Source organism: Verruconis gallopava, assembly GCF_000836295.1.
Source record: "Verruconis gallopava strain CBS 43764 unplaced genomic scaffold supercont1.36, whole genome shotgun sequence".
Classification (NCBI taxonomy): Eukaryota; Fungi; Ascomycota; class Dothideomycetes; order Venturiales; family Sympoventuriaceae; genus Verruconis; species Verruconis gallopava.
The window spans coordinates 44,788-72,434 of NW_015622172.1; the positions used below are offsets into that span (position 1 = coordinate 44,788).

Sequence of the window (27,647 nt, forward strand, 5' to 3'; positions counted from 1 at the left end):
AACCGGTTCATTCATCATGTCCACTGCCCCAACCACCACGTCATCCAACAATGACCGGCGCACCCGTCGTTCTGATGTGGATTTCACTAGGTTCTTTCAGATCGTCGAGACGGATGAAGCAGCACAGGATGAGACACCTGTCAGGCAGCCAGCTCACTTAGCTCACTCTGCGCCAAACGGGCCAGCCGAACGCCAAGCTGCGCCCAACCCTACATCAGCACGCTCCACTGCGTCTGGTCCATCCGAGACGGTTGATCTTACCGGGCCAGACAACGGCCAGGTCCCTGCCAGTGGTCAGACTCCGCCTAATAAACGTGGGTGACCGCGTCCTTTCTAGTGGCAATGCTAACGCTCAATGGAGGTCAACGTACTTCTGCCGTACAATCCACTGCACGACCCACTACGTCCTGGCCAGGTGTATGGGGGACGTTGAGCAGCATAAAAGGCGACCTTTCCTCACTTGCTGAGAGCCGCGGTACATACGCCAAACGGATGGAGGCATGTACAAAGGAGCTGGGCAAGTGCTCAAAGCTACTCAATGAAGGCCTGATACCAGCGCTGAGGCGCCTCGAGGCCGTGACCGCCAAACTGGAGGAAGAACAAATGGCCGCCAAAGCTGCGCTGGTAAGTCTTGGGGGGTCCACCTGCAACATCTGTTTGGAGGACGGCGATTGCTACCACGCCTGCCATCCTTGTGGGCACGGCTTTTTTCATGGTGTGTGTTTGCGAACCCATCACGAAAGGGACAAAAGATGCCCAGTGTGCCGTGCAGACTTTGTCCCGTTTCGCCTCTTTCCTATGTAATGGTGGGATTTCAGGTTTCGGCTAGGATCTCTGTTAGTGAGGAAGAATCAAGGAGGGAGGAAAGGAAGCTAACGATATTATCTCTCTTTTATTAGCAGTTATACTTGATCATATGGAGAGTCGAAAGCCGTACGGGCTTTCCCGCGAGAGCCCAATCATGGGTCCCGTGTGGCTTTTTCCGCGGGGCAGAGCCGCGCCCGCACGGGAAAATTCCCGCACGGGCCCAGCGCAGATCACTACATCGTCCCGGACGGACTGGCCCAAATCTCCCGTGGGGTCCATCCCAAGCGTTCCTTCCGGGCCTGGTAAGTCAATTCCACATTTCCCTTGCGGGAGAATCCCTACGGGCTTACTGGCTGACGCCGTACGGACTCTGGCGCACCGCTTATGAATAACATCACGATCATTATATCTCAGTTCTACTAACGTGATCAAGCTCCTTATAGCATAGGCTCACGATCCAAATATACACTCTATCGCCCTTCCTCGCTCGCAAGAGGGAGAGAGAAGGCGTGGAGATCGTCGTGATTATAGAGCGAAAATAAACCATCTGATTGACCTGGCATGCGCTCCTCTTCTGAGCTGCAGCTGGGACTTCTGCATTCATGGATCTCGGTTGCCGATTTCTCAGGCGCTTGAATGTTATGGTTGACAAGGATGACCATGAGGCTAAGCGCAGGGCTGAGTGGAGCCTCCTCCGCCGAGGCGCTGCGCGACCCTGAGGCTAACGCTAGGCTAGGCTGATCAGAAGCGAGGCTAAGTGCGATTGCGCCGTATCAGCGAAGCGAACAGTCTACGATTCATCGCAAAGCACATTTCTATACCCGTACCAAGGGTCTACCATACCTTCGTATATCGTGGCAAAATCTACATACTTATGGAGAGGATTCGGGGTGAAACTATAGCAAAAGAGATGGTATTCGCTTTCTCTGAACTTCAAAGAGCGCATCAGACGATTCTTACACAAGTGAAGATGACGACAAACGTGAAGTAAAAGGGAGATTCACATTGGCAAAAGTCCAGGCGCAGATACGTAAACTAGGTATGACCGTCTTTCTGTGCGTACCATAACGAAAAACATGAAAACGGAACAAGCGCAACATGGGCTTCAAAGCTCCCTCCTTCCGCATCCGTTATTCTGAGATAGGGGTGCTAATATTTTCAGTTAGTTCCTGTCCATCGCGCGGAGTCGGCAGTGACGTACCTCTCGTCTGCGAATTCGCTCGACGTCCTTATATGTGATCAAAGCCTCGAGAAATTCGATCAGCTCATTGCAATGACTCCAACATTCCGGACGATCAACACCATAGAGCTTCTTTTGGAGGCTACGCGCGAGCTCAAGGTCGTACTGACGTGGCCTCGGCTCACTCATCATCTCCAGCAATACCATACCAAGGCTCTCAAAGTCCTTGGCAGGAAATCTCTGGCTCCGAGGGCGCGTTGCCATTTGAAAGTCACCTATTTAGAGCACTAGGTCAGCTGTACTGCCGATGAGAAAGAGATGGGGATACATACAGAGAATAATTCTACCTGTTTTGCCGCAAATGCGAATCGCCGCCGCATCGATCCGATTATGGACGATGCCATTTTCAACTAAAAAGTTGATTGTGGAGTAAATCTACAATTTGTCAGCAAGCTAATAGCACAGCAGGAGAGAGCGAGAGCTTGCCGAGGTTGCGATCGCTAATACATGAGATGCTGTAATCGGTGCCGGGGTTGTCAGCGCTTCCTTGAGCGTTACGCGGTGAAAATCCAAGCTGAGATAGATTGTATTCTCCTCTTGGAAGGCTTCGCGAGGTTGAATTATACTAGAGTGCTTCAGGGACTTCAGTATATCCACTTCCGTCCAGTTTGTCTTTTTAACCATGAAAAGAGCTCCGCAATTGTCGTTCTGGATGCATAGAAAATGGCTCGAAGCTGATTGTTTGAGCTTTCCAAATACTTTGTATTTGTCGCAGAGTCTTTCCTTAGGTAGAACTACCCTCCCGTCATTCACGGATGCTGTCCGCACTTTGAGATTTTTAATGGGCTGTCTGTTCAATTTGCGCGATGCTGCTGCTGCACTACTTTTCTGTAAACCTTTCGGGTCGGGCGGTGCCTGCTCTTGCTTAAACTGGACCGGGGCAGTCTCAGCTATAGGCACTTCACCCTCAACCATGACTCTTTGAGATGAAACCGTCGCATCAGAAGAAGGAAGGATGCTTGATGGTAACGCTCTGCATTGCACAACTGGCTCGTGAGCCTGCCTAGGTAAATATGGCTGCTGTGGACGGGCATGTCTTTGCCCTAGAGCTGTATGTTGTAAACTAGTCGCCATTTAGTAATTAATTCGGATAGCTGGAGGCAGCAAAACAAGCTCTTAGTGAATAAGTACTCTTCGCCAGGCCAGCCGACGCAGGCATGTGTAAGCGCCGAAAGGTGGCGGAGCCTTCCTGCACGTCATATTCCATTTTCTGTATTCTCGCTTTGAATCTGCTAGCGGCTTTTAAATTTAGAAACAGCGTTTGCACAAGTCATATACATAAGTATCCACGCCTGCGAGGTTCTTCCGCTCATACAGCTAATAGCAATGTCGTTTCCCACCCACCCTTTCTATGTCAATCGGTCAGCACAGCATAGTCCGCAACCTAACCATCCCCGAAGCGAGCAATACAGTACTGACGTCTTGTTGCAATTCGAGAGCAACGCGCATGAGCACACGCGGCAGATACTGAACGCGGAATATAAGCGTCGTATAACTGTAGAGGCCGAGCTGCAACAGATGCGAACAAGCCTTGAGAAACTAAACGTCTACAATACGCAACTCATCAACAGCAATAATACTTTGCGCAGTCATTTAAATAAGCTACTGTGTCTCCCGCAGTTTCAGGGAAGCCGTTCGGTACGAGACAAATAACGAGGATATTACAGGTGCACACTAATTGATGACTAGGATGCAAGTTCTACTCAAGGTTCCAACTTCAAACTTGATCCTGATGCTCCTAAATTACAACAAATCAAGATTTTACGACGAAAGCTGGCTCGGCGTGAAGGCGATAAGCATGAGGGCAAAGTAGCCGAACTGGTTTCTGGGCCAGGTGAGCCGGCCCAGTTTACCCCAAAGAGCTCCGGGGTAAAAGGCATCTTAAAAAAAGAAGCGCTGTAGTCGCTTGTGATTTACGCATGTGTCTATCCCGCAGCTATTATATCTGTTCTTTAGAGACATCAAATTCAATGCTGTCTAGCCTCTCACCTCAGAGTTTAGTCTTCTCAGACAAATCTGTTCTGTCCCATGCCCGCCAAGAGAAGTCCTTCTCCCCACCGAGTTTGAGAAACCTTACCGAACTCGTCCGTCCAACCTTTGTTATCAGCTCCACTCATATCAGTTTCTCCCGCATATATTGTAAGCCAATGCTAGATCTGAAAGATGTGGTTTTGACTCGAGGAACGGGATGCGATCGGAGATGCTCTGCATGACGTGGATGACCTCCAAAAGAGCAAGGATGTGGCTGATATCGCGTGTAACAGAGAATGACGAGAAGAAGGAAAATGCAAACCGATATTGATTCACCATTCGAAAAGGAGATAAGTACAGCAGGATTGCGCGTAGACACCCACGCCCGCAACAAGTCCACATAGCACTTTTCAAAACCTAAACCGGCCAACAGACAGCCAAAGACCGGTTCTAGGACACTTTCTGCCCCTCAAGAGTCCCATCCTTCGTGCCGAGCCGGCTGCAACCTGATGTCGTTCTTATGTCAGAATGGGAACGTCTAGAGCGGATATCGCTTCAACGTTTCCTTGTTGGACCGGCGTTCTCATAGTGCACTGGGCGCTCCCCCTCGGGACCTGGAGAACATGCTTCCACAGGCCCAGGCACTTGGTCTTTATTGGTTAGTTAGAGGGGAGTTTCGTATCTCGTTCTGTAATGCTCACTGTCTGGTGCATGGAGCAAGCACATATCCGAGATATCTATCCATTTTGCATCGCCCTCCTTTGCTGACGGGCCCGGTTTTGGGGAAATGGAATTCAAATGCTCTATTGCGCCCTTCCTGCTGCTATACATCACGAAGTTGGCGCATTCTTCGCAAGGCTGGAACTTCGCGCTCCAATTGATCATAGCCCATACCAAGTCCTCCTTTGGAGCAGAGGTACTGAGTACAGAGTCTCGGCTTATGGTCGTGCTAAAGGTCCTCTAAACAGAGATATATCTCTGCAATCACCTACGATGTTCCTTCGTCAGTAGCTATACATCTTGGGAAATGAAGTCGAAAATTAACGAACCACACTTTTTGTCTAGTCGATATTCACTTAATCGTATCAGTTAGAGCTCGTGGGCGTGAATGGATACGTACATCGCAACGACATTAGCTGGGCAGCGTTTGTGTGTCTCTTGATATTTCGTGCACCACGACTTAACGATGTACCTGAGGTGGCCACACATGTATTCGACTTGAATGTAATCGCACATGCCCTTCTGGGCCGCTCCCTCTCAAGCATCCATCATATTTATATACATATCCAGCAAGAGGGCATTGCGCAGAATCTACATAGCTAACAGTGATCGCCAATAGTGCGTAATCGTGTGACTATGTGCGGGTTGCATTTGACGCACACCGCGGGGATGCAGCCATCACCAACAACTCTCGATAGTGCCCTGACTTCTGACACACACACATCCCTCTAGTGAAGCACGGACGACGGGAAAGTGAGTTGTTCCCGCCTCATCACGGACCGCCCGTCTGACTGTTGGGATTAGTAGCTTTGAATGCGCTCTTTCACTCAATGCCAGGTCTGCAGCCCAGAACGTGGACTCAAGAAGAAACAGCAGAACTTCTGCGGGACTATTTCGCGCGTCACCAGCTTAGGCGGGACAGGTTCGGGGTTTCTAGGGCAGAGTGCGAACGTTACTACAAGGACATCTACAAGTTCGTGGTAAGGGGAATGCATCTAAAGGACTGCGTTTCCGCAGCTAACCAGAAGTTCTACAGTGAGTGGTAGGCGCTGGAGGTTCGCGACTCTTGGTCTAGAGAGGCAATGGAAGGCCTCTTCAAGGAGTACTTCACAGGGGGCCAGATGTCCACTTTCGAATATGAAGAGCAAAGGCATATGAATAATGTGCTAGTAATGAATATTATAGACTATGGGTCGCTCCGCTGGAGGGAGGAACAAACTAGTACCGGCTGTGTGAGGTTGGGATCTTGGCTGTGGGGAAAAAGTATCACAATACTAAGGAGAAAAAATTGAAGCAGGAGTAGGGTGAATAATGGCGCACGAGAGAACGCTCTGTGATGATGCCCAGATAGCTCCCAATCCACCTCATAAATCAATCTTCATCATCGGAAACTTCAACCCCCGAAGATGAGCCGAGGGATGATCTGGTCGCTCTTTGGGCCTCGTGAAAACCTCCCGTAGGAGGTGGTGGTAATGGACGCGGAGAAGGTGACGAGAAATGTGAGAAGATGCCAACACAATCGTCGTAAGACGCCACAAAAACGGGGCTGCCTATCGTGCTCTCATGCGCTTCCAAAAATTCATTGTCGTCGTCAACTGCACAGGTCCAAGGCTTTTGGTGACCGGTTTTCACATGCGATACCACAAGTCGCGCGTTGCTGTTGTACCGCGACTTGTATTTGCTTGTTTTCTTTTCTAAATTCTGTAAAAAGCTCTAGTGTATACCGAATATTAGATTCAATTTCGCGGTCGTGTGATGCGGTGATTCAGACATACCTTAAAGCAATTCGCATTGATTTGGTAAATGACATGTTTATTTCCACTTACGAAGAAGACTGTGCTGCATCTGGCAGCCTTGGCAGGTATGTTCGCATGTGTCGTGCTGACAGCTGGCTGCTTTTGGGTATGCTGGCTAGCCGAATCATCACTCCAGCTTTTCAGCCAGTCTTCTGCATCTGCAGTTGTGATTTCGTTGGCTCCAAGCTTGGACTGGGGCATCAGGAGGGTGCCAGTCATGTTGTTCTCAGGCTGCACAGCCAGCAGTGTTTTAGTGTCAAGAGAAAGCCTGGGACGGCGACTCGGGGGAGAAGAAGTGCCAGCTGTCATGCATGTCGTCGTAAGATCGATAGCATCGGTGGAATTAAGAGAGCTTGCTCGATTTGCCAGCCCATTAGACTCATTCTCGTTGGGCAATCTAGAGCTGTCTTGGCCAGCTGGATGATCGGACGAACTCCACTCGCTCATTTGGATGATAATGACGGAGAACTGCGCTTCAAGCTAGACAGCTGTTAGCATGTTTTCGCGACTTGGTGATCTCACTTACCTCTGGAAAATTTTCCACGGGGCGGTTCTTTGCTTGTCCGCTGCATTTCATGGGGGAACCAGCTTTATATTATGCAACCGAACCGCCTTTGTTGAACAGGAGCCTTGACACAGCCTGCGTAATGTCAGCCACGTCAACAGTTCATGCATGCCGCTACGCCGCAAGGCGCTTCGTTGTCAAATACGACGAACCCGAATCGCGCAGATCTGCGGTAGCCATGCTTCGCCGTAGCCGGTCTTTGTGCATTCCGACCATCTGCATGACGCGGGTGGCCTCCACACAAGAGCAAGACTGTCCTCCTAAGTATGGTGGCTTGCAGGTGTTGAAACCAGCCAGGCGGCTACCTGTCGTGGTAAAGAAGGCTCAATGAAGAACAGGGAGAATAGTGATGGAGGTGCAAAGTTGATATATTGAAGTATAAATAACTGGCCCTGGTGCTGAGACATCTACAGATCAAAAGGATGTAAGTACTGCAGCGTTAGACGCAGACTCACCCGTTCGCAATAAGGCCGCGACACCCTTTGCCCTAATCTAATCCGGTCAGCAAACAGCGAGATTGAGCTGTTATATGCACTCACCAGCCCGATCTCCAAGTCCCTTTTCAGATCTCCGTCGTATCGCACGCCCGCTGTCTTCAATTGACACAACATATAGTCCACGGTCTGAAACGAGGCTGACTCCTGAACCACTGTGATCATATCATCTTCCAAACCTTGTTTGAACAGGCCATCCATGGCTGCCTCAAGCAGCAGCAAGTAGTATACGACGCAAAAGTCCGGTGCGTTCCTTTCCAGTGTGCCTAGCGCATAGGCTACGCCCCCCAGTGCAATGCCAGTGTTTGGGTCAATGTTAAGAAATGCGTTCCAGAGGCGCGCGCTGAACCGAGTAGGCCGCTCGTCAAGCTGCTTTTGCGCATCGCCTCCCAAAAACCACAACACCATACTTGCAAAAATCTGAAACCCTGCACGTGCAGACACAACTAACGCAGATTCGCCATACACCCCGCTTCCTCCATAATGAGACATATACTGGCGCACTTCTTCCTCCTTCAACACGAGTATCCTCGCGAGATAGGTAAGGCTTCCCTTCATGCGGCAAGGGACGTCGACGCGAGTGCGACCTAAAGGCGGCTCCCGTTGCAGGTGGTCTCGCGCCGCAGGCTGAGAGATCCTGTCCTCATTCGGACGCTGAATGTGCAAAGATGGCCGTAGCCAGGAGCAGACTGCGTGAACGGCCTCGGTCAGGCACACGCACATGTTAGTCAAACTGGGCGGTGAAGAGCGAGGATGAAAATTCTCCCTTCTATGCTCTGCTGCGAGCCAGGGGCATTTGTAGGAATGCAGTGACCGCCTCAAATATACGGCCGGCCACCTTAAGCCGAGCCCGATGCCAGGGTCTTCCGTCGATAGTCTTCATCCACCACTAATTGATCCGCAACAAGATGTGATCCAAGAACGCAATCAATTGCAAGCTTTGCCGTACGTGGCCAAGGTTCGCCAACCAAAAAGGAAGACCGAGAGGATGATGTGATGTGGGATATCCCACAGCTAGTGTGACTTGATAGTTAATAAACATGGTTCTTAACTCTTGATCGACACGCACCACAGACAGAGCTGGCATCGGGCATGGACTGGTAGGCACAAGTGTAACCTGTGCTATTGAAGAGGACGTAATTCGTATGCGCTTGGGGCAACGTCGCGTCCCGGGCGACATTACCGGACCAAAGTAGATCATCCTGTTCACGATGAGAGATTATGCAGTGATGGTTCCTCCATAGAAGCGAGGCGCCGCGAGAGAGGCGGCTATACTTGCGCGCCTCTACGAGCGATTGAAATCTAGGCTCAGCTACCGAAAATTGAAGATGGCTAGTCGGCAGGACGAATGCTAACTAACACTTCGGTTCTACATCAACTGATATTTGTGGATACCTCAATGCGTGAAAATCCGGATTTATGACGAGCGAGGATCAGTGGTGTGTGGAACGTACACCATGTACTCCTGCAGAGCCGAGCGAGACCGTAAGATGCTAAATGCCCAATCGTTTGGCCGTATTTCGTGCTGTTGGGTATTCGCGTCCTCAAGGAGCGCACTGGTTCGCTTGGGCTGTTCGGATGGGGATCCGAGGCAGCAAGACCCAAGCCACAAGTTGGGCCCCTGTTGCGCTAGGCAGTAAGCGTAAAATAGAAGGAACATGTTATTTCTATTTCACGCTTCTTGCCTAGCGCAATAGTTTGTCTATTCTGCGAGCATCATCGCATCACTTTAACAAGGCAAATCTGGCCGTTCACCAGTGTTGCCCAAACTAAATCATGGGTGCTGAGATTAGTACACTCGTACGGACACGCTTAGAACACCAGAATTTAGATGAGTTGCTGGATGATAAGCAAGTATGGTATTGCAGAAACGAAATGAAGCAGGGCGTACTGACAATTTGTGCAGTTAATGGCAGAATGCCAACGAAGAGTCCAAGAATTAAGTGCAAACACTCGTCAAAATCTTCAATGTCTTTTCGCTCCACTGGATGCTCGACAAAAGTCTAAGAAGAGCGCAAACAGACTCGATTCTTTACAGCGGATTCGTAAAGATGACATCAAACTGCCAGCAGATGTCGCGAGTATTTTCGAAACATGGAAAAATCAGCCTGCAATTTTCACGAGTTACGGTCACCTAACAACTCCAATGGAACCCGGTGAGCACTATCGCTATGCACTTACGGTAAGGACTTCTATCTCATCGCGAAAGATTTTGTGGCGTTTTGTGGCAACAATCTATCACAAATTGGTGTCTGCATTAGACAAGTCGAGAAGGTTTAGCACCAGATCAGAAGTTATGGACTTTCTAGTTGCAAGTATCCAGCGATCAACAGGTAGTCCGCCTGATGAGATCCGTGAGAACATCATGGCATGGGCCAAAGAAGGGTCGAAATACTGGTGCATCGCTCTGAAATTAGGCTGCATCGGTTGCTATTTTTACCTTCCCGAAGTTGCAGAATCAATGTGAGGCCTTGAATAAACATGTCAGGCGAATCGTTAACGCGGATCAGTTGGTGGAAATACCTTAAAAAAGACAACGCCGAACAACTTGCAGAACTCCTCTCCGAATATGGCATCCTTGAAAAGACGAAAGAAACGGGAGCAGCCCAGCTAGCTCATGACGTAGAGCATTTACTTTTGATGCCATTCTGGTCGGAGGTGATTATTCCTGCAAATACACAACGGGCGTTACCTCCCCATCTAAGAGATGGTGGTGCTGCTCGACCGGATGAGCGCGTACAGCTTGCGGCTGCGTTTGATCCTCCCCGATGGATCCAGAGATGTTGCGATGATCAACATTTGAATCAACGTCACAACCAGGAGCGCAATGTACACCTGCCAATGCAGTTGACTGATCGAAATAGTAGCCACGGCAATAACGAAATGAGCATGATCGAGGTCAGTTTCGCGCAAAGCAATCATGTCGCTTGGCCAGAAGCGGAAGTATTCATGCTCAAAGCTCGTGCCTGGGAGAGCTTGAATCGAATCATACCGCAATACCTGAATCTCAGTATCTTTCGTGATACCAACCAACAACCCAAGCTCACTGTCTGGCTTGACAGAGACTTTGCTAGCTGGATGGCCTTACCACAAAACGACTGCGTCCTCCCCATCCCCTCAAGACACCCCGCCGCATCAGATCAAAATTCTGATGTTCCTCAATTTCCGGTTCAGGCTTCGCAGGGCGCGCCATTGACTCCTAGACGTGACTACTGCCTTGATCCTGCGCTGTGGTCATGGATTGTAAGCCTACGCCTAAACAACTGCACTCTTACCGTGCCACGTTTGACATATGGATCTGCATTTTGCACAATCCCACTGAATTACGACGTTGCCGAATCTCTTGCTGAAAATGGTCTCCTGACTTCAGGAGCAAGCTTGGGCGATATTGTGTCGGTCACGTGAGATTACTAGCGCCATCTTGGCAGCGCGCCGCGCATCATCTTTCGGGTAGTGTCGGACTTATGCGGGTGGTGTGGCCATATCGAAGCATGGCCCAGGTCATCGAAAGCTGCACCTCAATCTGAGTATTGATCTTATGCAGCCATGGCTGGCCTCATGTCAGATGTCTGTGCGATTTGGGAACCAAGTACGAAGGATCTGTGGAAAAGCAGCATGTTGTGAGTTGAACGCCAGATTTTGTTTGCAAAGTGATCTGACGTGGACATCTAGAACTAGGCAGCTGCCTCTCGAATCAGCTCTACCGAATCAGTCACGAATTTCGTCCAAGCAGCTTTATGAAATAGCAGAGATATTCACGCGCAATAATGCACACGGCATCTTGGGTCTGCATTTACTACATCGCCATTTCGATATACCCGTTGGCACTGTTCTGTTGGGCTCTACATGGAGCAAACCATATTGCCGATGGACAACAGCTACTGAAATCGAAGGCACAGACTGGTCTGAGACTGGTGGAGCTGTTTTTATACTCACAGCAGAAGGTTGGCACCCATATGAATACCTGAGAAATGGCAAGCCGGACCTTTCCTGCGTGAAGCCTGGTTTTCTTCCTCAGATAACCGAATACCTCGTCTCCAACCAGCTGTCTCAGATCCTTGGTCTCCAAATTCTTGACCGTAGTCTTCACACAGACCAGCATCTAATCGAGCTCTCTTTGAGCGAGATGTCAGTGATGTTTTTCGCCTCTGATCTCAAGGGGTGTGTGCCGACGAGACAGACGGGCTGGAGGTTTGAGCTACACGATGGGCAACCTCGCGTATGCCAGTACAACGAATCCCATGGTGCTCGACCAGATGGCTCACATGACATTTACAATCAAGGTCAGCTTGATCTGCAGTATGGGGACTTTGAAATGCTCAGATATAGGCTCATGCGTGATGGTTTTTTGAAGATCGATTCTTGAGTTTCCGTGAATGCGAGCACAGATCTTGCCACAAGAGAAATCTCATTATTTATCACGCGCAATCCTGTAACAAATCAACAGCTGGAGAGTTTCGATGTACGCGGAATCCCAATTCGGTTTAATCACTTATTTTGGGCTTAACGCTGAAGGGAAATCCGTCAAAACATAAGAAAACATGCCTGATACTGGGAGAGGATATGACCATCTTCCTGTAACCGATATCAACATCAATATGGAGACATTGTCAGAGCACGAAGTAAATTGAGTTAGCTGAGTACCTAAACAAAGGACATGAGAAATGATATGAGATGCACTATTGCCCTTCGGCAAGCCGCTTCCTGGGCCGTTTCAACACGTCCTGGGCCGTAAAAGAGATAACTTATTGAAGTTTGTTGCGTTGAGAAAGTATATGCGGCGTCCTGTTACGGCGGGCGTCCCGCCATGCAGGGGCCAACGGGTATATTAATGATCTATCTGACAACATTGTAGTGACTTAGCAATCTCCATCCCTTCATCATTCTCGTCTTCGGAATCCGACTCGATGTACATTGTGAAGTAAGGGTTTTCATCGGGCAGAATGGTGACTCGAAGCTCTTTTGTTTTCTTGAGTCTTTCGATTTGAAGCGCGTGGCTGCTCCACAACTTTACCAATCGTGTCATATTGTTGTACAGAATCTTAGTGCCGAGCCAGCGTCGTAAATGCTCATCGCGTTGATGCTCATCGTGGGAAAGACAACTTTGCATTTGGCGAATTATCTCGGAATTTGGGACAGTCCAAGTATTGTTATTATCTGGCTCCATCTTTATCTATATGAATATTAAGTCGATTGAGCATACGTTATCTTATATATAGCCATCATCATGCTGTGCTGTGTTTAAGCGCCTTTGTTTCCAGTATCGAGGAATTTCGGCTGCACAGCCACTCCCCAGACATATTTTATGAAATCCGATGACGACGCTCCTCGTACTATTTCGACAAAAATTCGCAATGTCTTCATCATCTAATAGACGGCGAACTTCGCGCAACCGAGATGGACTTGCTTTTCGAAGTGCGTGCCACAGCGTGAGCGGAAAATGCGGGCTGACCATACAGCTAGTTGACGCCATCGAAGACGACCTTAATATGGTTAAGTCTCGCCATGCTCAACAGCTTCAAGAGCTGAACAAGCGGCTTGCCGAGTTAGAGGAGAAGATTTTCGAAGAAGTCGAAGATAGCCGATATTCCCACGATGATAATTCAGCTCCAAGCGAAATCAACAACAACCTTGCCCCAATGAGGCTCCTGGCACGGAAGCTAGCTTTTCAGGCTGTTCGTGCAGCTGTTCGCGAAATTACGGTAAATACTTCCAGAAATTTGGTATTTAATGACGACTGACTGACTGCAAATACGTAGAATGGCCAAGGGTTGAAGGCGTTCTGGCGTTAAGTGTGACATGAGGGATAACTTGAGGCGGGTAGAGGGCGCCTATTCAGGCACGGCTAAACGCTACTTTCATTTTCAAAATCCAGGATTTGGACTTCCCGATCCCGATAACCTTTGCAACATTAATACACGCACATCCATATACAAATATATAACAATCTCTCCCTTGACACTTCTCTATAATTCTCCATAACAAGTACAATGGCGACTGTGCCGCCACTGAAGTTATATACAGTTCGTTTCGATGACATGTTTCAAGCAAAGTCCGAACACACGAAACTGCCCCAAAGTCCTCATCCAGCACGGCAGCGAAACACAAAAGCAGGGATACTATGGCAGATAGTACTACATCTTAGCTGGGTGGCAAAATGGATGGATATCAGTCGTATGAGGAGAATGCACGATAATAAGCAGTGATCTTGATTTGGATAATAGACGAGAGTATCTAGAATAGCATCTAAGTTAATGGAATAGTTAGACAAGCCTTGAAGTCCTCACTCGCTTTCTCCATGATAGATCATGACGCTGAGACAGTACGCTCTCTGTTGACGATGCGGCCGGCACTTCTCGCTGTCTTTTGTTTCCGCACTTAGGGCCAGACACATCTATAGGGATCGCAAAACTCAGGGACGAGTAGTCCGTTGGACTGAGTTGCGTGGCACAGTCTGGTGATCGCTGCCCTTCTTCTAGGACAGCCTTCTCCAAGCCTTGCTGTAAGCGATGGTCTCGCCCAAACCTATGCTGCCATACCCTCTCCTGACCGCACGTGAGGTCAGTTGCCGAAGTGAGAGAAATTTCTCTCGGTGGCTCATCTTCATTTCCAGACGTGATCTCTTTGCTGCTACAATCATCCTCCAGGCTGCTCGAGTTAACATCCGTATTGGGGGCACGGAAACCCTTGATCAAATCGTAATCAAGCCCGTGGCTATCAGCTAGATGATTTATCAGGTCGTTGCGAGACAGTCGTTCTGCTTTGTCGCACAGCGGATGTGGACAAGGCAGCAGAGCCGCGAGTGGAAGCGCCTGGAGATGGTGCCGAAGGTGTCGCTGCAGAGTCCTTGCCTCGGTAAACTCAACAACTCGCGCATCCCACTCTGAACCCGCCAGATGGTCTGACAAGCAGAACGGGCAACGCGCAGCGACAATCACTGTTTCACTTTCCCTCCAGAGCCCGCAAAACATATCCAAGTGCATGTAATGACTTCGACAGTGGTCCCGGTAGCTTGTCCGGTCAGAAAACCAGAGGTGACAACGGTAGCAGTGCCGAGGTTCGTAATCATCAGATATCTGCTTCTGCAGCTGCTGGCATCGGTGGATATGTTTAGGCCGACGTCTAGGGTTGTTGAATGCGGTGATATCCTTGGAGCAAATTGGGCAGGCGTATTTGGGGTTGCCTTCATCGTCGAGCGTACAAATGGGGAAGGCCGTTGGATACCAAAAGGTGTGCTGTTGCGCCTTACACCGGACATAACTGATGAGGAATTTCATGACATTGAGGTGATCGTCTTGACGAATGTTGAAAGCGTCTGCCTGAAAAGCTTCCGAAATCTTCGCGAATTCCAGACAAAAATGTCGCAAAAGAATCTTTGCTCGGGTCTCTTGCATCATAAGGTCGCCCTCCAGCTCACATGAGTTCGGTATCAACGTTGATGTCGTTCTGGTTGGATGAGTTCCCGTTGAAGAATGGCCAATCCGGTCATTCCACGCCTTTAGGAACTGTCTCCACGCGTCCTGGGTAAGCGATTTTTTCAGTGAATAGTATTCGGTCGTTCCGTTCGCCACGCCAGCAAGACACGATTCAATGCCCTCTTTGACACTAGCTGGCAGTTCTGTTGGCGGCCGCAAGCCTCGTTCGCTGCGAAGGAGGCGAGTGTAATCGATACCTGAGTCCTGCTCTCCGCGCAAAACAATGCCCTGGAAGTCAATGTCTACCAATCTGGTTTGGTAGAATCTCAGGAATTCATTGTCGCTACGATGGCCCATAACTTGACGAAGTCGGCTACCTGGTACATGATCTGCACTTGGATTAGCGTAATTCATTCAAAGAGCGGTGTGTGTGTGTGTATGGTTAAAAAGGGTCGGAGGGGTCAGTGTTTTCGGGAGGCCGCCATACTCTTGACGATGTTAGCAACTCCGCGCCGTATATTATACAGCTGCATCCTCTCCATTTTGTACCCTGCTCGTTGAACCATGGGACGGTAGAGGTTTCGGAATACGTTATCCGTCATCGCATTACCCTTCCTGCTTCTCAGGACGAACTGGTCCTTGACTTTGGGGTGAAACGGTATGACGCGAGGGGCGCCTTCGAAAGGCTGGACCCGCAGAAGCTCTTCTGGAGTACTGATATGTTCGAAAGCATTATCAGCGAACGCAAGTACAAGAATGAGGAATACCGAGCAGTCTTGGAATCGGCGCTGCTCGTTTTGTACTGTTCCCAACCTGGACCCCAGTCAGAATGACTCTGGCAAATAAATGAACACAAGACAGGCAGACCAATCGTTCTTCTCCTTTCTTGCTTTCATGTGATCTGAAATATATTTGACCCGAAGAAATGGCTCATGAGTGTCAGTCCGTCGATCCACAAGGATCTCGAGATCCTGTGGCATTGTAAGTAGAGAAGTAGGTAAGTTAGTAGGTAGGCAGTAGTCTTAGAAGCAGAAAACAGGTTTGACATACTCGATAACGTAGTCCGAGATTGGGATAATCATGAGTAGCGAGAAATGCGCCCACCCTTTGGATGCCAAAGAAATAGAGCATGTGAATAACGAGAGGGACTTGAATGACGTCGCGGCCATTCGTGTGGATGAAAATGTCCAAGCACCAAAGCTGGTTCATCAAGACATCGTAATCAAACTCGTCTGTAGTGTCCTTCGAGGTGTGCAGCATTTTCACGGGCACCGATTTTGGAAGTTCGGTATCCAGGTACTGCGATATGCTCAGCTGAGGCCATCATATCCTCCTTCTGCTTACTGGCCAACCTACGCCATGTACATCATCAAGCACAGCTCGCGTGACTTCCTTCCCAGTTTCCCGTCCGAGCCAGCCAGTCAGCTTCTTCCATCTCGCGTACACCGTGTCAGCCGTCGGATACCCATCCTTTTTGTCCAGCCTTCCTTTTCCATTTGCGGCCCAGAAGGTCAAAAAATTCTTAAAGACGCTCGCATCAAAAGGAGGAGCACCGCGAGAGGTGTACTCGGAGATTCGCTCGTCGGGCCACTTGTAAGACCTTTTCAAGAACCTAGACGTCGTTAATCAAAAGCCTTCGCTTTCGGCAGGCACGAAACTGCTCACTCCTTGAAAGCCTCCGCAGTGGCATCTGCCGCTCTCTTGGTACCACTAGCGAACTTTCTCTGAGAGTGGGAGAAATTGGTCGTGAAGTCGGTCTGGATGTTGAAACCCCGTCGCTCAGCGAGAGCAAATCTGCTCTTGGTTGAGGGCATTTGCTAGAGAAGAAGTGGAGGATGAAGCCAGACTGGCAAGTTTCCTGTACACCACGACGGCCCAGCCGGACACACCGCCAGGGGACAGGAGGCAAATATTGCGAAGCAAAGGTGCCCATGATGGGCGCGCGCTCCGGGGGTTTTTTGTATTCGTCAGTCTGGGAGCCGCTTCCTACGGAGTGCGCTGCCCTGGGTCCTGCGCGAGGTTGGGGGGGCGGCTCCAGATGCAAGATGCAGGCTGCAAGCGCCCAAGGCCGCTTCGAGGAGGAATGGGGCGGCGGCACAGCCACGATATTGGTAACTTTTAGATTGAGAGATTTGAACTGTAAAGAAAATCTGCGAGTGAGTCCTCAGGGTGGATTAGAGTTGAGTCCCCGTCCGCTCACTCTTACATAAGCCTCATACCGGCCCATTAGTACTACGGTGGGTGACCACGTGGGAATCCGGCGCTGCTGTACGTTTTTTTTTTGCTTTTTTATTGTGCATCTTTCGATTTCACAATATACTCATGGCAAATACAGCTATTTTTTTTGTATGTATATCTAATCCACGGTATTTCCATCACAAATATCGAATTGCATACAAGCATAAGCGACAACTTGTCAACTCAGTGAATGTACGCAGTACAGCAGACACAGTGTTAGCCGATCTCATCCTTGTGCGAAGTTCGCCTGATTATGTCATCAAGCGACTCGCTTGAGACTTTCGAGGACGTATTCTGCGCCATGAGGCGAACAACATCCCCGTCTTGTTTCTTGCCCTCACAATAATGTTTACGAAACCACTGCGCAGGCCATCCAGATGGATCTGCCAGTCATGTCTTCACAAAACGACGCAGCGTCGCTCCGCATCGCGTCGCGCGCCTGCTGCCTCTGGTACCGCGGCCCACATCGATCTCGCTCTGCCTGCGAGCTATTCCCCAGACACGGAAGCAGATGATAAGACCCTCCGTCAGATCTTCGACTCGCAGCGTTTCTGGCAGGACTTCAAGGCGAGCAAAGGAGGGAAAAGAGCAGGACTTTTTCAGAACAAGTACCTCACGGCTCCGGAAGGATTCCAAGCGTACACACAGGCGACGTTGAAGAAATGCCAGGGCCTGGTGCGCAAGATACTGGCCGTAAAGGAGCCCGCAGAGTATGTAGACATGGCTAGAGACTTTGACAGGCTTAGCGACCTGCTCTGCCGTGTCATCGATCTATCAGACTTCGTGAGGGCAACGCATCCGAGTCGGCAATTTCAGCAAGCAGCGACTATGGCCTACAATACGATGTTTGAATTTATGAATCAGCTCAATACGACTACGGCGCTGAATGATCAGCTGAGGAGAGCCAGCTCGAACCCAGAGGTTACAAAGCACTGGAGCGACGAAGAGAAGACGGTCGCGTTCATCCTCGAGAGGGATTTCTCCAAGTCGGCCATTGAGTTGCCGGAGAAGGACAGACAGGAGTTCGTGCAGCTGTCCAGCCAGATTGCAGAGGTAGGCACCGAGTTCGTTGACCAGATGCGGCCGGAGCAGCCGTTCCTCAAATTTGACAGCAGCGACTTGCACGGGATGGATCCGTTGTTGGTGAAGAGCATGACGAACTGGGGTACGGTCACTATGCCAACGGTGGGGACGGCTGCAATCATGGCCTTGAGGACCGCGGAGGACGATGACGTGAGAAGGGCTGTGTACATTGCGAGTCGCACCGCGTCCAAGAGCAGCATAAAGAAGTTGGAGCAGATGCTGTATGCCAGGTCACGGCTGGCAAAAGTGTGCGGCTACAACAGCTACGCGCACATGGCTCTATCGGACAAGATGGCGCAGACGCCCGAAGCGGTGAACATGTTCTTACAGGCGCTCCTCGCGGACACGCGCGGTCTTGTGCAGGAGGAACTACACGATCTGCTTGAACTGAAGCAATCGGACGCCCATTCAGCGAGCATGGCCGCGACGCGTATCACGGCTTGGGATCGCGATTACTACACGCAGCGTCTCCTCTCAGGTCTACGGACGCGCATCCATTCTCCCGACACTCTCTCCTCGTTCTTCTCTCTGGGATCTGTTTTCCAAGGCCTCTCGCGTTTGTTCCACCGACTGTATGGCATTCGATTCGTGCCCCGCGAAACGGCACCGGGCGAAACATGGAACGAAGACGTCCGGCGTATCGATATTGTTGACGACACGGCCGGCCACGTCGCAGTCATGTACTGCGACCTGTTCTCCCGTCCGGGTAAGTCGCCCAACCCGGCACACTTTACCTTACGCTGCTCTCGCGGTATTCTGCCATCTGAAGTCGCCGAGTTTGCAGACTCACCCCACCCTTTTGCTTCACCCATGGAAGCGGCGACAGATGGCATGGCGCACAGCTTCGATCCGGCCACCAACACCGTCTTCCAGCTTCCAACTATCGCATTGATCTGTGACTTTGCACTTCCACAGCGATCGTCGCGCTCGGGTAAGCCGGCCCTCCTGACATTTCGCGAGGTCCAAACGCTGTTCCATGAGATGGGCCACGCCTTGCACAGCATGCTCGGCCGCACCAACCTGCAAAACGTGTCTGGCACACGATGCGCGACGGACTTTGCGGAGCTGCCCTCTGTGCTGATGGAACAGTTTGCCTTTAACCCGCAAGTGCTCGGCCTGTGGGCAAGACATTGGGAAGACGGACGTCCTCTCCCCTTCGGCCTCGTCAAGGAACGGCTGGAGATCGAGAAACGCATGGCAGGCGCGGAGACCGAAGCCCAGATCCTGCTTGCGTTCTTGGACCAGGAGTACCACGCTCGACAATGGACCGAGGACTCGGACTCGACAAAAATCTACCACGACGTGTGGAACAAGTACTCTTCCGTCCCCGAACCCGCAGGCACGGCCTGGCAGGGGTTCTTCGGGCATCTCTACGGCTATGGAGCCACCTATTACTCATACCTGTTCGACCGGGCCATTGCTGGCAGGGTGTGGAGCTGCGTGTTTGGCGACGGGGACAGGGCGCTCGACAGGGAGATGGGTGAGCGGTACAAGAACGAGGTGCTGCGCTGGGGGGGTGCAAGGGACGGGTGGAAGTGTGTTGCCGGAGTCTTGGACGATCCAAAGCTTGCCGACGGTGGTTTGGAGGCCATGAAGGAAGTGGGAAAATGGGGCGTCAGAGACATTAGAAGCTGAGAAATGTTCGCTTGTAACAAAATGTGTAGAATTACTTGCGCTATGGGATAGACCGCTTTGCATGGCACACACGGACGGGGACGTAAACCCTAATGTTAGAGGTAGATTAGGTTCCCACCTGGCACGGCAGGAAGGGAAATAAACCTAGACTTCACGCTGAGCTAGTCGCTGGCCAGTCTTCCTTTGTCGAACAAGCTCGTCTCTGGCGGTGAACTCTACTCGTGCTCGCCAAATCCCCTCTGCGTCTTGCTCAAGGCGATAGGCAAAGCTTGTCGTAGCTTGTCGCAGCTTGGTCCGCCTTGCGTAACGCGCCCAATGCCAGGCCGGTCTACGAACAAGCGTGCCCAGACGGGAGCCTGTTTCCTAAATCGTCCGCATCAGACATCGAATGATCGGACGGGCTGAAGACATGGAGCGGCCATCGTGGTCCAAAAAGAAGCATGGGATGACCACTTAACGTGAGGATCAAGGGCCACGGAGAGCCAGAGGTGGAAGTCCACGGAGAAAGGTTGGCACCACTTCTTTAAACGGGGCCTTCTTGAACCTTGCCGGTCCGGGTAAGTTTCGAGAAAGTCTGCTCCAGCTCGGCTTCGCGCAGCCACAGTCGTCACACAAGTTGTCCTTCAATCATCGGCCTTTTCATCCGCTCTCTGTTTCTGTTTTCTGGTTCCTGGTCCCTGGCGCGGACACTTGCCACGAGCGAGTGAGCTGTCCATGTCGACCTCGTGAGCGGCCGACGTGTGTGCGTGGGCCCTTTGGAGATGGCGATCACCCCTAAGCATTTGTCACAGGCGCGGACGATCTGGGCCGCGCAACAAAGCAAAGCAGAATGTGTGCGACGACGGAGGGGAAAGGCTAATGACAATCGACAGGTTCGAGTCCCGCTTCCCTCCGCTGATGAAACGAGCCCTTGGACCCGCCGGCGCAATGTCGCGCGGCTCCGGGCAAGATGGGCATCATCCTTCTGCCGCCCGTACATTGGAGGCGAAGTCAGCTGGCGTGATAACGCAGAGAGGGGGAAACCCCAAAAGAAGATCGAGCCGGCTGGGTCTGGCTGAGCAGCGAGCGAGAGCATCACAAGCTTTTTTTTTCCCCGCCCGCAGCCAATCGCGGGCCCGACGGTTAGTTTTCGATAGCGTCTTATGCTCGTGTTCGCGAAGCTCAAGCAAGCTAGACGACGAGTCCCAGAGTGCTGAAATTGCCGCTTCGGTCCTGGCCTCTGGTCTCTGGGCTCTCTGTGCGATGGGGGCGTCGGATGATGGGCGCCAGGTTGCCGTTGCACGCTGGTCGCACACGCCGTCGTGGGCCCCGACCGCGGACAGTGTGTTTGTACAATGACGATGCCAAGCGGTGACGGGAGGCAACGATCGTCGCCAGTACAAAAGGACTACCGCCAGCTCGCCGCCGACGGAGGAAGTCTTTCATCAGTCTGTCGCTTTCCTGTTTCTCTCTGTCGTTCCGAGCCTGCCTTGTCGAAACAAGTTGGTCGGCTTTCCGGTCCGTTGCAGCTCAGCCTTCGATCTTTTGTTTCCAAACAAACGACGACGACGAAACTATCTCGGCCCCCGCAACGACGATGCTCTCGAGATCTCTCCTGGCCGGCGCCACGCTCGTCTCTGCGTTCGTTTCCGCCCAGACGTATCCCAACCAGACGGCGCCGTTCTCGCTGAAGATCGTGTCGGCCGACAATGCGACCCTGAACGGCGCCTCGCTGTTTGCATGCCACGAGGGCGCCGCCATTGAAGGCCTTTGCAACGCGGGCCAGATCACCACCGTGCCCACCGATGCCTCGCTGTTCACCTTCAACTACTCGGCCGCAAGCACGGTGGAAAATGCAGACGCGGGTGCCACGGGCTACCTCACGTACCTGCTCCAAGCCTCGGGCGTCAACGTCAGCGAGCCGTTGGAGCTGACCATGCTGGAGAGCAGCAATGTCGCCCACCCCATCTTTTCTCCGTCCGAAGTGGGCACTGCAGTCGCTTTCGATTCGAAGAATCTCTTGAACGTGCGTCAATTCTCGCTTTTCTATCCCGTCATTGGCAAAAACAACACAAACACGTACATAGATATATGGATAGGGATAGGAGCCCGTGCTGACCAAACCTGTCTCCAGATTCAAAGCTACATCGACGACACCGTCACGCCTCCCGTTGCTGGCGCCTTCAAGGCATACTACCGCTGGTACATATGCATGACCTACTTCGGCGGGTACACCTACCAGACCTTGAACTGGGTCCTGGGCTCATATCCGCCGCAAAACCCAAGCTGTCAAAAGGTCGACATCCAGCGCGTGTTTGCGTAAATGTATGGGACTGCATTGCCTGGTATGCTACGTGCTTCTGTTCTGCTTCAGCATTACTGTCATCATTGCCGGTTTCCCGGAAAGCATTCGCATAGTTTTTAGCACAGACGCACATTGATTTTATTTTCACAACACTGGCATTGAGGCATCGTATGATAATGTGTAAAACGGACTAGTTGGAACGAGAGGTAGTCATCGGATAGAGTCTTGAACAGCGGCCGCATCGGCGCGTGTCGAGTAGCGGTATCAGAGTAGATTCCGAAAAGGTGCGTAGCACGAATAAAGAAACAATTCATCAGGTCTTCATGTCTTCGTGTTCGTATGCTCTCTTGATGTCACATGTCGGCAGTGAGCGAGATTGGGAAGGGGTCGCGTCAAAGTATCTGGAGGAGAGAGAAAGAGTCGTGAGTGATGTGCACTAACGAGCGAGGCAATCAACCACCAGGGACAGCGATATCCGCGCCCACGCTCTGCGGTGACTCGAAGAACTCTCACTTGTTGAGGACATGCGGGTCTCCATGTGCTTGAGCTGCGTCAAACAAGAAACTGACCTGATTCTGTCACTACGGGTTCTTCGCAGGCTCATCCGTTCGTTCTGGCGCGAGCTTCACTTCCTCCTTACTTCTACCACCGGCTCCTTTGCGCGGCCCGTACAAACTCCTCCATCATGGACATGCCAAGTGAACCTCTTGTGACTTTCCAAGTCACTTTGTTCCATACATCCGACTTCCAGCAACATGGCTCACTTGCAAGTTAATGCCCTCCCGGGAGTATGCTTTGAGTTTTCAACTGCTGGTCCCGAGTGTCTCCCTTTATGTCGAACTCATGCTGATCACCCATAGCTGGGTATTACGTTCGTTAAACGAGCAGTTCGAGACAGTCCGCATTCAACAGACGCTTAATCGACGCCATTCAAGCCATTCAATTGACAGTGTTCTACCGGTTGCCGCCAACATGAAGCATCCGGCTGTTGAGCAATACACTCCTCGCGCTGAAGGTCAACAAGGAGGCCTTTTGGCGGCGTCGACTCGATTCCAAGATGGCATGAAACCACCCAGTCCGGGTGACAGGAGCGACTTTCGGGCAACCATCGTCGTCTCGGCCGCAGTGCTCATGATGTGCTCGACCGTCGCGGTCACGTTTCGGCTCGTGAGGAGCTGGCAGAAGCTGCGAAAGTTCCAGCTTCACGATCGTACGCCGTGCACACCCACCTCAGGACCGTCGTATCGTCAACGCTGACCGGATCCGCAGTGTTCATCTTCCTCGCCTACGTCTGTGCCGTGGTCATGTCCGCAAACTGCGCGCTGCTCACCACGCGCGGCCTCGGCTGGCACGACTTCGACGGGTCGATTGCGACCAGCGAGAGTTTCCAAGCGGTTCGTGGTCGAGCATCTCTTGCACGATGGCTTCCCGACTAACCTGAGCCTGCAGACCGTCATCACCATCAACTGCTTCTACTTCACCTGCAACCTCTGCGTCAAGCTGTGCCTGCTCCAGCTGTATCGTGCCTTCACGAGGAACCTGTGGGGCACGGTGTTGATATGCTTCATGGAACTGGCCTCGATCCTCTTCTGGCTTGGGTCCTTCCTGGCCACTGTGTTCGAGTGTGTTCCTCTCGCGGCGATCTGGGACTGGACCATCACAGAGGGATGGTGCATCGACGTCGTCCTGTTTTATCATGCCAATGCCTCCATCATGATTGCCATGGACTGCGTTCTGTACTTGATTCCCATCCTGTTCACCTGGAATCTCCAACTGTCTCGCCAGAAGAGAGTCGGCATCGTCGTGCTCTTCGGATTAGGGTTCATGTAAGTCCGGGCTTCTAGCCTGCGTACGAATTCAGCACTGACACTCACCAGCGTTGTGGGCTCCTCGTGCTATCGCTTATGGGTCATCCACGAGGTCATTCGCAACGGGGACATGTCGTACAATTACGGACGGTCCCTCTTCGCTTCCGCTCTCGAAAATCACACCGCCATCGTGATCGCTTGTGCGCCCGCCATGAGATCAGTAGTCGGCCGCGGGTTGTACCCTCGAGTCAAGACAGCCGTGAGCAGCGGCAGGGACAAGTTCGGCAAAATGTGGTCCAGCTCGTCTCACTCCGCCCCATCAACACCGCTGGTAGATCGATTTCAAATCTCATCTCCATGCGGGACCCCGAGCGCCTCTTCAAAGGGCGGGGCAGCTTTTGCAAATGGTCCATCGCTTCAGTCGATGCCACTAACGAAACCGAGCCCAGTCGTAGGATACAGTCGGTCCTTCAGCACAGGTGAAGACGACGACGTCGAGCTCGACTTTCGCAATCCTACATGCGAGGTTGCGCCGGCTGTCACGACCACGGTCACTGCCGACGACGCATCGCTGCGGCCGCCGTCCAGCAGAAGCAGAATCTACATCACGCGTGAGATTACCGTCACGGAGGAGCTTGTCCCCCCTCCCTCGATCCCTGCGACCGGGCGAGATGATGTCGCTTCGAAATGTGTTTCCAGACCTTGTATGGACTCCGTCACGAACCTTGCCGGATGTTTGCCGCTGGACCTTACCGCGTCTTCATTGACGCGTGGCCATGGTAGCGGCATGTAGTGGATCAAGGACGCAAATTGATTTCCTGGGTTTAGATTTAAGATAGGCACTCAAGATGACCCTAGCCGTGTTGACCGCTATCAAGTCCGTCTGAAAATTTCCTGAGTTCCCAATTGCCTGCTCTCGCATGCGCTGTGCTTGTCGCTTGGGAGCCCGATAGACGTCGCAGCCACAAACTTGCCATTGTATTAAATGCTACCTTCAAGACAGTGGTAGCGTTGCTCATCTTTGACGACGATCGAAGATGAGGAATGCTTCGCACAGCTTGTGCCTGTTCGTCTTGCGCTGCCATCTAGCATGTATCTCCCCTCCTTCCGCAATGTACAGGCACATATCCAGACACAGTCACCTGTCCGCGACGTGCCTGTACGTGGCAAAACAATTCAACCCGTGTATTGCCTCACAGTGAAAGCACACATCCTCCGTCCAAAATGAAACACTTTGGCCAATCATGTTGCCCCGCTACAAGTTTTGGCCGTGGTGGGCAGTTTGTTTCCCAGTCGGCGAAGTTTGCGGGGTCTCGGTCTGGGGTGCAGAAGCCGAGGGTTTGCAAGGCTGGCTATGGCTGACATGGAACTTCTCGACTGAAAAGCGAGGTTGCGATCATTCTTCAGTTGCGCGTAGAAAAGAAGAAGAAAAATCCCCATCTACCGTACGAAAATGTCTGAAATGCGTTGGGACAATCAGGTGGTCGTCGTCACGGGCGCAGGCCACGGCCTAGGCCGTCAATACGCCTTGTTTTACGCACGGCGCGGAGCCAAAGTCGTCGTCAATGACCTCGGTGGCTCGATCAACGGCGCCGGAGGCGGAAGCAGCAAAGCAGCTGACGATGTCGTGAACGAGATCAAGGCTCTCGGCGGAGAAGCCACTGCAAACTACGACTCCGTCGTCGACGGCGAGAGGATCATCGAGACGGCCATCAAGAGCTACGGCCGGGTCGACGTCTTGATTAACAATGCTGGTATCCTGAGAGACATCACGCTCAAGAACATGAAGGACGAGGATTTCGACAAGATCATCGCCGTGCATCTGACGGGAACGTGGAAGTGCACCAGAGCCGGTTCGTCTCCCCGTCGGAGCTTTGTGGCATCTTGCTGATGGGTTTTTTTTTTTAGCGTGGCCGTACATGCGAAAGCAGAAATACGGACGCATCCTCAACACGTCCTCGTCCTCGGGTCTCTTTGGGAACTTTGGCCAGTCCAACTACGCGGCCGCGAAAATGGCCGTGGTCGGCTTCACCGAAACCCTAGCCCGGGAGGGGTTGAAGTACAACATCGTTGCGAACGTGCTGGCGCCTGGCGCTGCCAGCCGTCTTACCGCGACCGTGTTTGACCAGCGCATGATGGAGATCATGAAGCCGGACTGGGTCGTTCCTCTTGTCGGCGTGCTGACGCACAGGTCGAACGTGAAGGAGACGGGAAGCATCTTCGAGGCCTCGTCGGGCCACTTCTCCAAGATCAGATGGGAGCGTTCGGAGGGTCTGCTGCTTTGTGCCGACGAAAACCTGACGCCCGACGTGCTGCTGCGGCACTGGAAGAAGGTGTCCGACTTCTCCAAGGTCGAGCACCCAAACAGCGTCGTCAATGGGCTTGCTATGTTGGAAAAGGGCTCGTGGCTACCGAAGAACCAACCGGGACAGCCGATCAGCTTCAAAGGAAAGATTGTCCTTGTCACTGGTGCTGGTGAAGGCCTTGGTAGGGCGTACGCACATCTCTTTGCGAAGCTTGGCGGCAAGGTCGCGGTCAACGACGTTGTGAACGCCGAGAAGGTTGCCGCTGCCATCAACCAGGCCGGGGGCGAAGCTTTTCCGATCACGCAGACCGTCGAAAAGGGAGACGAAGTCGTCAAGGCTGTCATCGACAAGTACGGGCGGATCGACGTCGTCGTCAACAATGCCGGCATCCTTCGGGACAAGGCCTTCTCCAACATGACGGACGACATGTGGCATGCCGTCATCAACGTTCACCTGAGGGGAACGTACAAGGTCATGAAGGCCGCGTGGCCATACATGCTTAAGCAGAAGTATGGCCGGATCGTGAACATCACGTCGACAAGCGGCATCTACGGCAGTTTTGGCCAGGCCAACTACGCCGCGGCGGTGCGTTCTTACCCTGCCGCTTGAAGATCCATTCTAACGTCGCGCAGAAATGCGGAATCATAGGCCTAACTACGTCGACGGCACGCGAAGGTCAAAAGTACAACATTCTGGTCAACGCTGTCGCTCCGCTGGCAGGTACGAACATGACAAGGACGGTCCGGCCAGAAGCCGAAGTCCAGGCCATGAAGCCGGAGTACGTCGCGCCGCTCGTCGCTCTGCTTTGCAGCGACCAGAACCCGAGCCCGCCGGGGAAGGTCTACGAAGCCGGCTGCGGCCATTTTGCCAACACAAGATGGCAACGTGCTCGTGGCGTGGACTTTGATTTCGACGCGGGCATCCCAAGCGTGGAGGCCGTCTACAAGGTACCTTTCCCTGCCGCTTCTCTCTGCCTCTCACCCTTTCTCACTCATTTGCTCTTAGGAATTCGACCGCATATGCGATTTCGACAACGGCCTGGCTGATAACCCCGAGAGTCCTGCGGACGGTAGCAAGTATAGTCACGGCAACATCGCCAAAAGTAAGAAACTGGCCGGGAGCCTGCCCAGCCGGCGATCTGGAAAGTTGTAAGCTGCGGGGGAAAATAAACCCACGTTTGCTACCTAAACAGGACGTAAAAATAGGATTGACCTGTGAACATGAGTTCTCGAACATCTTGTTGCCAAATCTGATTCCTCTTCAGCCATTCGCAGCTGCTCTGCTT

At 52.0% G+C, this 27,647-nt stretch overlaps 12 protein-coding genes across 13 annotated transcripts; 9 read left to right on the forward strand and 3 right to left on the reverse strand.

The window, feature by feature from the left end:
• Window positions 1-16: 16 nt before the first annotated feature.
• On the forward strand, window positions 17-1,564 carry PV09_08054 (uncharacterized protein; the record flags this gene model as incomplete). The annotated part of the gene is made up of 3 exons (XM_016361904.1): window positions 17-314; window positions 362-624; window positions 1,544-1,564. 3 exons carry the CDS (start codon window positions 17-19, stop codon window positions 1,562-1,564), a joined length of 582 nt encoding a protein of 193 aa, XP_016210210.1.
• Window positions 1,565-1,842: 278 nt separating this feature from the next.
• PV09_08055 (uncharacterized protein) lies at window positions 1,843-2,962 on the reverse strand (the record flags this gene model as incomplete). The annotated part of the gene is made up of 4 exons (XM_016361905.1): window positions 1,843-1,956; window positions 2,009-2,262; window positions 2,320-2,422; window positions 2,495-2,962. 4 exons carry the CDS (start codon window positions 2,960-2,962, stop codon window positions 1,843-1,845), a joined length of 939 nt encoding a protein of 312 aa, XP_016210211.1.
• A 409-nt stretch (window positions 2,963-3,371) lies between these two features.
• On the forward strand, window positions 3,372-3,982 carry PV09_08056 (uncharacterized protein; the record flags this gene model as incomplete). Its single annotated transcript, XM_016361906.1, has 2 exons — window positions 3,372-3,685; window positions 3,737-3,982. Coding segments are annotated over 2 exons (527 nt in total), but the record flags the coding sequence as incomplete, so codon positions are not given.
• Window positions 3,983-6,109: 2,127 nt separating this feature from the next.
• Window positions 6,110-8,151, reverse strand: PV09_08057 (uncharacterized protein; the record flags this gene model as incomplete). Its single annotated transcript, XM_016361907.1, has 7 exons — window positions 6,110-6,451; window positions 6,514-7,014; window positions 7,061-7,100; window positions 7,144-7,174; window positions 7,252-7,404; window positions 7,555-7,591; window positions 7,639-8,151. 7 exons carry the CDS (start codon window positions 8,149-8,151, stop codon window positions 6,110-6,112), a joined length of 1,617 nt encoding a protein of 538 aa, XP_016210213.1.
• A 1,218-nt stretch (window positions 8,152-9,369) lies between these two features.
• Window positions 9,370-10,998, forward strand: PV09_08058 (uncharacterized protein; the record flags this gene model as incomplete). The annotated part of the gene is made up of 3 exons (XM_016361908.1): window positions 9,370-9,447; window positions 9,500-10,056; window positions 10,104-10,998. 3 exons carry the CDS (start codon window positions 9,370-9,372, stop codon window positions 10,996-10,998), a joined length of 1,530 nt encoding a protein of 509 aa, XP_016210214.1.
• A 76-nt stretch (window positions 10,999-11,074) lies between these two features.
• PV09_08059 (uncharacterized protein) lies at window positions 11,075-12,752 on the forward strand. Its single transcript, XM_016361909.1, has 2 exons — window positions 11,075-11,213; window positions 11,266-12,752. The coding sequence occupies exons 1-2, from the start codon at window positions 11,140-11,142 to the stop codon at window positions 11,957-11,959; spliced, it is 768 nt and encodes a 255-aa protein (XP_016210215.1). The 5' UTR covers window positions 11,075-11,139; the 3' UTR covers window positions 11,960-12,752.
• Window positions 12,753-12,905: 153 nt separating this feature from the next.
• Window positions 12,906-13,817, forward strand: PV09_08060 (uncharacterized protein). Its single transcript, XM_016361910.1, has 3 exons — window positions 12,906-13,008; window positions 13,057-13,295; window positions 13,353-13,817. The coding sequence occupies exons 1-3, from the start codon at window positions 12,909-12,911 to the stop codon at window positions 13,383-13,385; spliced, it is 372 nt and encodes a 123-aa protein (XP_016210216.1). The 5' UTR covers window positions 12,906-12,908; the 3' UTR covers window positions 13,386-13,817.
• PV09_08061 lies at window positions 13,781-17,056 on the reverse strand. 2 transcript variants are annotated; one of them, XM_016361911.1, is made up of 6 exons: window positions 16,674-17,056; window positions 16,365-16,620; window positions 16,059-16,307; window positions 15,876-15,979; window positions 15,496-15,821; window positions 13,781-15,397 (listed from the first exon to the last, which is right to left on the reverse strand). In XM_016361911.1, exons 1-6 carry the CDS (start codon window positions 16,820-16,822, stop codon window positions 13,857-13,859), a joined length of 2,625 nt encoding a protein of 874 aa, XP_016210217.1. In that variant the 5' UTR covers window positions 16,823-17,056; the 3' UTR covers window positions 13,781-13,856. The 2 variants fall into 2 exon arrangements, with proteins under 2 accessions (XP_016210217.1, XP_016210218.1); XM_016361912.1 differs by having other exon boundaries at window positions 15,876-16,307.
• Window positions 17,057-17,444: 388 nt separating this feature from the next.
• Window positions 17,445-20,139, forward strand: PV09_08062 (uncharacterized protein). The gene has a single exon (XM_016361913.1). It carries the CDS (start codon window positions 17,592-17,594, stop codon window positions 19,962-19,964), a length of 2,373 nt encoding a protein of 790 aa, XP_016210219.1. The 5' UTR covers window positions 17,445-17,591; the 3' UTR covers window positions 19,965-20,139.
• Window positions 20,140-20,582: 443 nt separating this feature from the next.
• Window positions 20,583-22,565, forward strand: PV09_08063 (uncharacterized protein). Its single transcript, XM_016361914.1, has 2 exons — window positions 20,583-21,969; window positions 22,078-22,565. Exons 1-2 carry the CDS (start codon window positions 21,541-21,543, stop codon window positions 22,264-22,266), a joined length of 618 nt encoding a protein of 205 aa, XP_016210220.1. The 5' UTR covers window positions 20,583-21,540; the 3' UTR covers window positions 22,267-22,565.
• A 655-nt stretch (window positions 22,566-23,220) lies between these two features.
• Window positions 23,221-24,849, forward strand: PV09_08064 (uncharacterized protein; the record flags this gene model as incomplete). The annotated part of the gene is made up of 4 exons (XM_016361915.1): window positions 23,221-23,458; window positions 23,518-23,642; window positions 23,698-24,074; window positions 24,126-24,849. 4 exons carry the CDS (start codon window positions 23,221-23,223, stop codon window positions 24,847-24,849), a joined length of 1,464 nt encoding a protein of 487 aa, XP_016210221.1.
• Window positions 24,850-25,457: 608 nt separating this feature from the next.
• PV09_08065 (uncharacterized protein) lies at window positions 25,458-27,542 on the forward strand. The gene is made up of 4 exons (XM_016361916.1): window positions 25,458-25,909; window positions 25,965-26,947; window positions 26,995-27,309; window positions 27,368-27,542. The coding sequence occupies exons 1-4, from the start codon at window positions 25,510-25,512 to the stop codon at window positions 27,512-27,514; spliced, it is 1,845 nt and encodes a 614-aa protein (XP_016210222.1). The 5' UTR covers window positions 25,458-25,509; the 3' UTR covers window positions 27,515-27,542.
• Window positions 27,543-27,647: the final 105 nt, after the last annotated feature.

Excerpts from the sequence above, each read along its gene's own strand:
- PV09_08059 (XM_016361909.1), top strand. The coding sequence starts at position 11,140 with ATGGCTGGCCTCATGTCAGATGTCTGTGCGATTTGGGAACCAAGTACG. Across the intron at positions 11,214-11,265 it reads CTGTGGAAAAGCAGCATGTT|AACTAGGCAGCTGCCTCTCG; the intron begins GTGAGTTGAACG and ends GTGGACATCTAG.
- PV09_08060 (XM_016361910.1), top strand. The coding sequence starts at position 12,909 with ATGACGACGCTCCTCGTACTATTTCGACAAAAATTCGCAATGTCTTCA. Across the intron at positions 13,009-13,056 it reads AGATGGACTTGCTTTTCGAA|TTGACGCCATCGAAGACGAC; the intron begins GTGCGTGCCACA and ends CCATACAGCTAG. Across the intron at positions 13,296-13,352 it reads CAGCTGTTCGCGAAATTACG|AATGGCCAAGGGTTGAAGGC; the intron begins GTAAATACTTCC and ends GCAAATACGTAG.
- PV09_08061 (XM_016361911.1), bottom strand. The coding sequence starts at position 16,822 with ATGCCCTCAACCAAGAGCAGATTTGCTCTCGCTGAGCGACGGGGTTTC. Across the intron at positions 16,621-16,673 it reads ACTGCGGAGGCTTTCAAGGA|GTTCTTGAAAAGGTCTTACA; the intron begins GTGAGCAGTTTC and ends AACGACGTCTAG. Across the intron at positions 16,308-16,364 it reads TGCTTGATGATGTACATGGC|TACCTGGATACCGAACTTCC; the intron begins GTAGGTTGGCCA and ends AGCATATCGCAG.
- PV09_08062 (XM_016361913.1), top strand. The coding sequence starts at position 17,592 with ATGTTTACGAAACCACTGCGCAGGCCATCCAGATGGATCTGCCAGTCA.
- PV09_08063 (XM_016361914.1), top strand. The coding sequence starts at position 21,541 with ATGCTCTCGAGATCTCTCCTGGCCGGCGCCACGCTCGTCTCTGCGTTC. Across the intron at positions 21,970-22,077 it reads ATTCGAAGAATCTCTTGAAC|ATTCAAAGCTACATCGACGA; the intron begins GTGCGTCAATTC and ends ACCTGTCTCCAG.
- PV09_08065 (XM_016361916.1), top strand. The coding sequence starts at position 25,510 with ATGTCTGAAATGCGTTGGGACAATCAGGTGGTCGTCGTCACGGGCGCA. Across the intron at positions 25,910-25,964 it reads GTGGAAGTGCACCAGAGCCG|CGTGGCCGTACATGCGAAAG; the intron begins GTTCGTCTCCCC and ends TTTTTTTTTTAG. Across the intron at positions 27,310-27,367 it reads GCGTGGAGGCCGTCTACAAG|GAATTCGACCGCATATGCGA; the intron begins GTACCTTTCCCT and ends ATTTGCTCTTAG.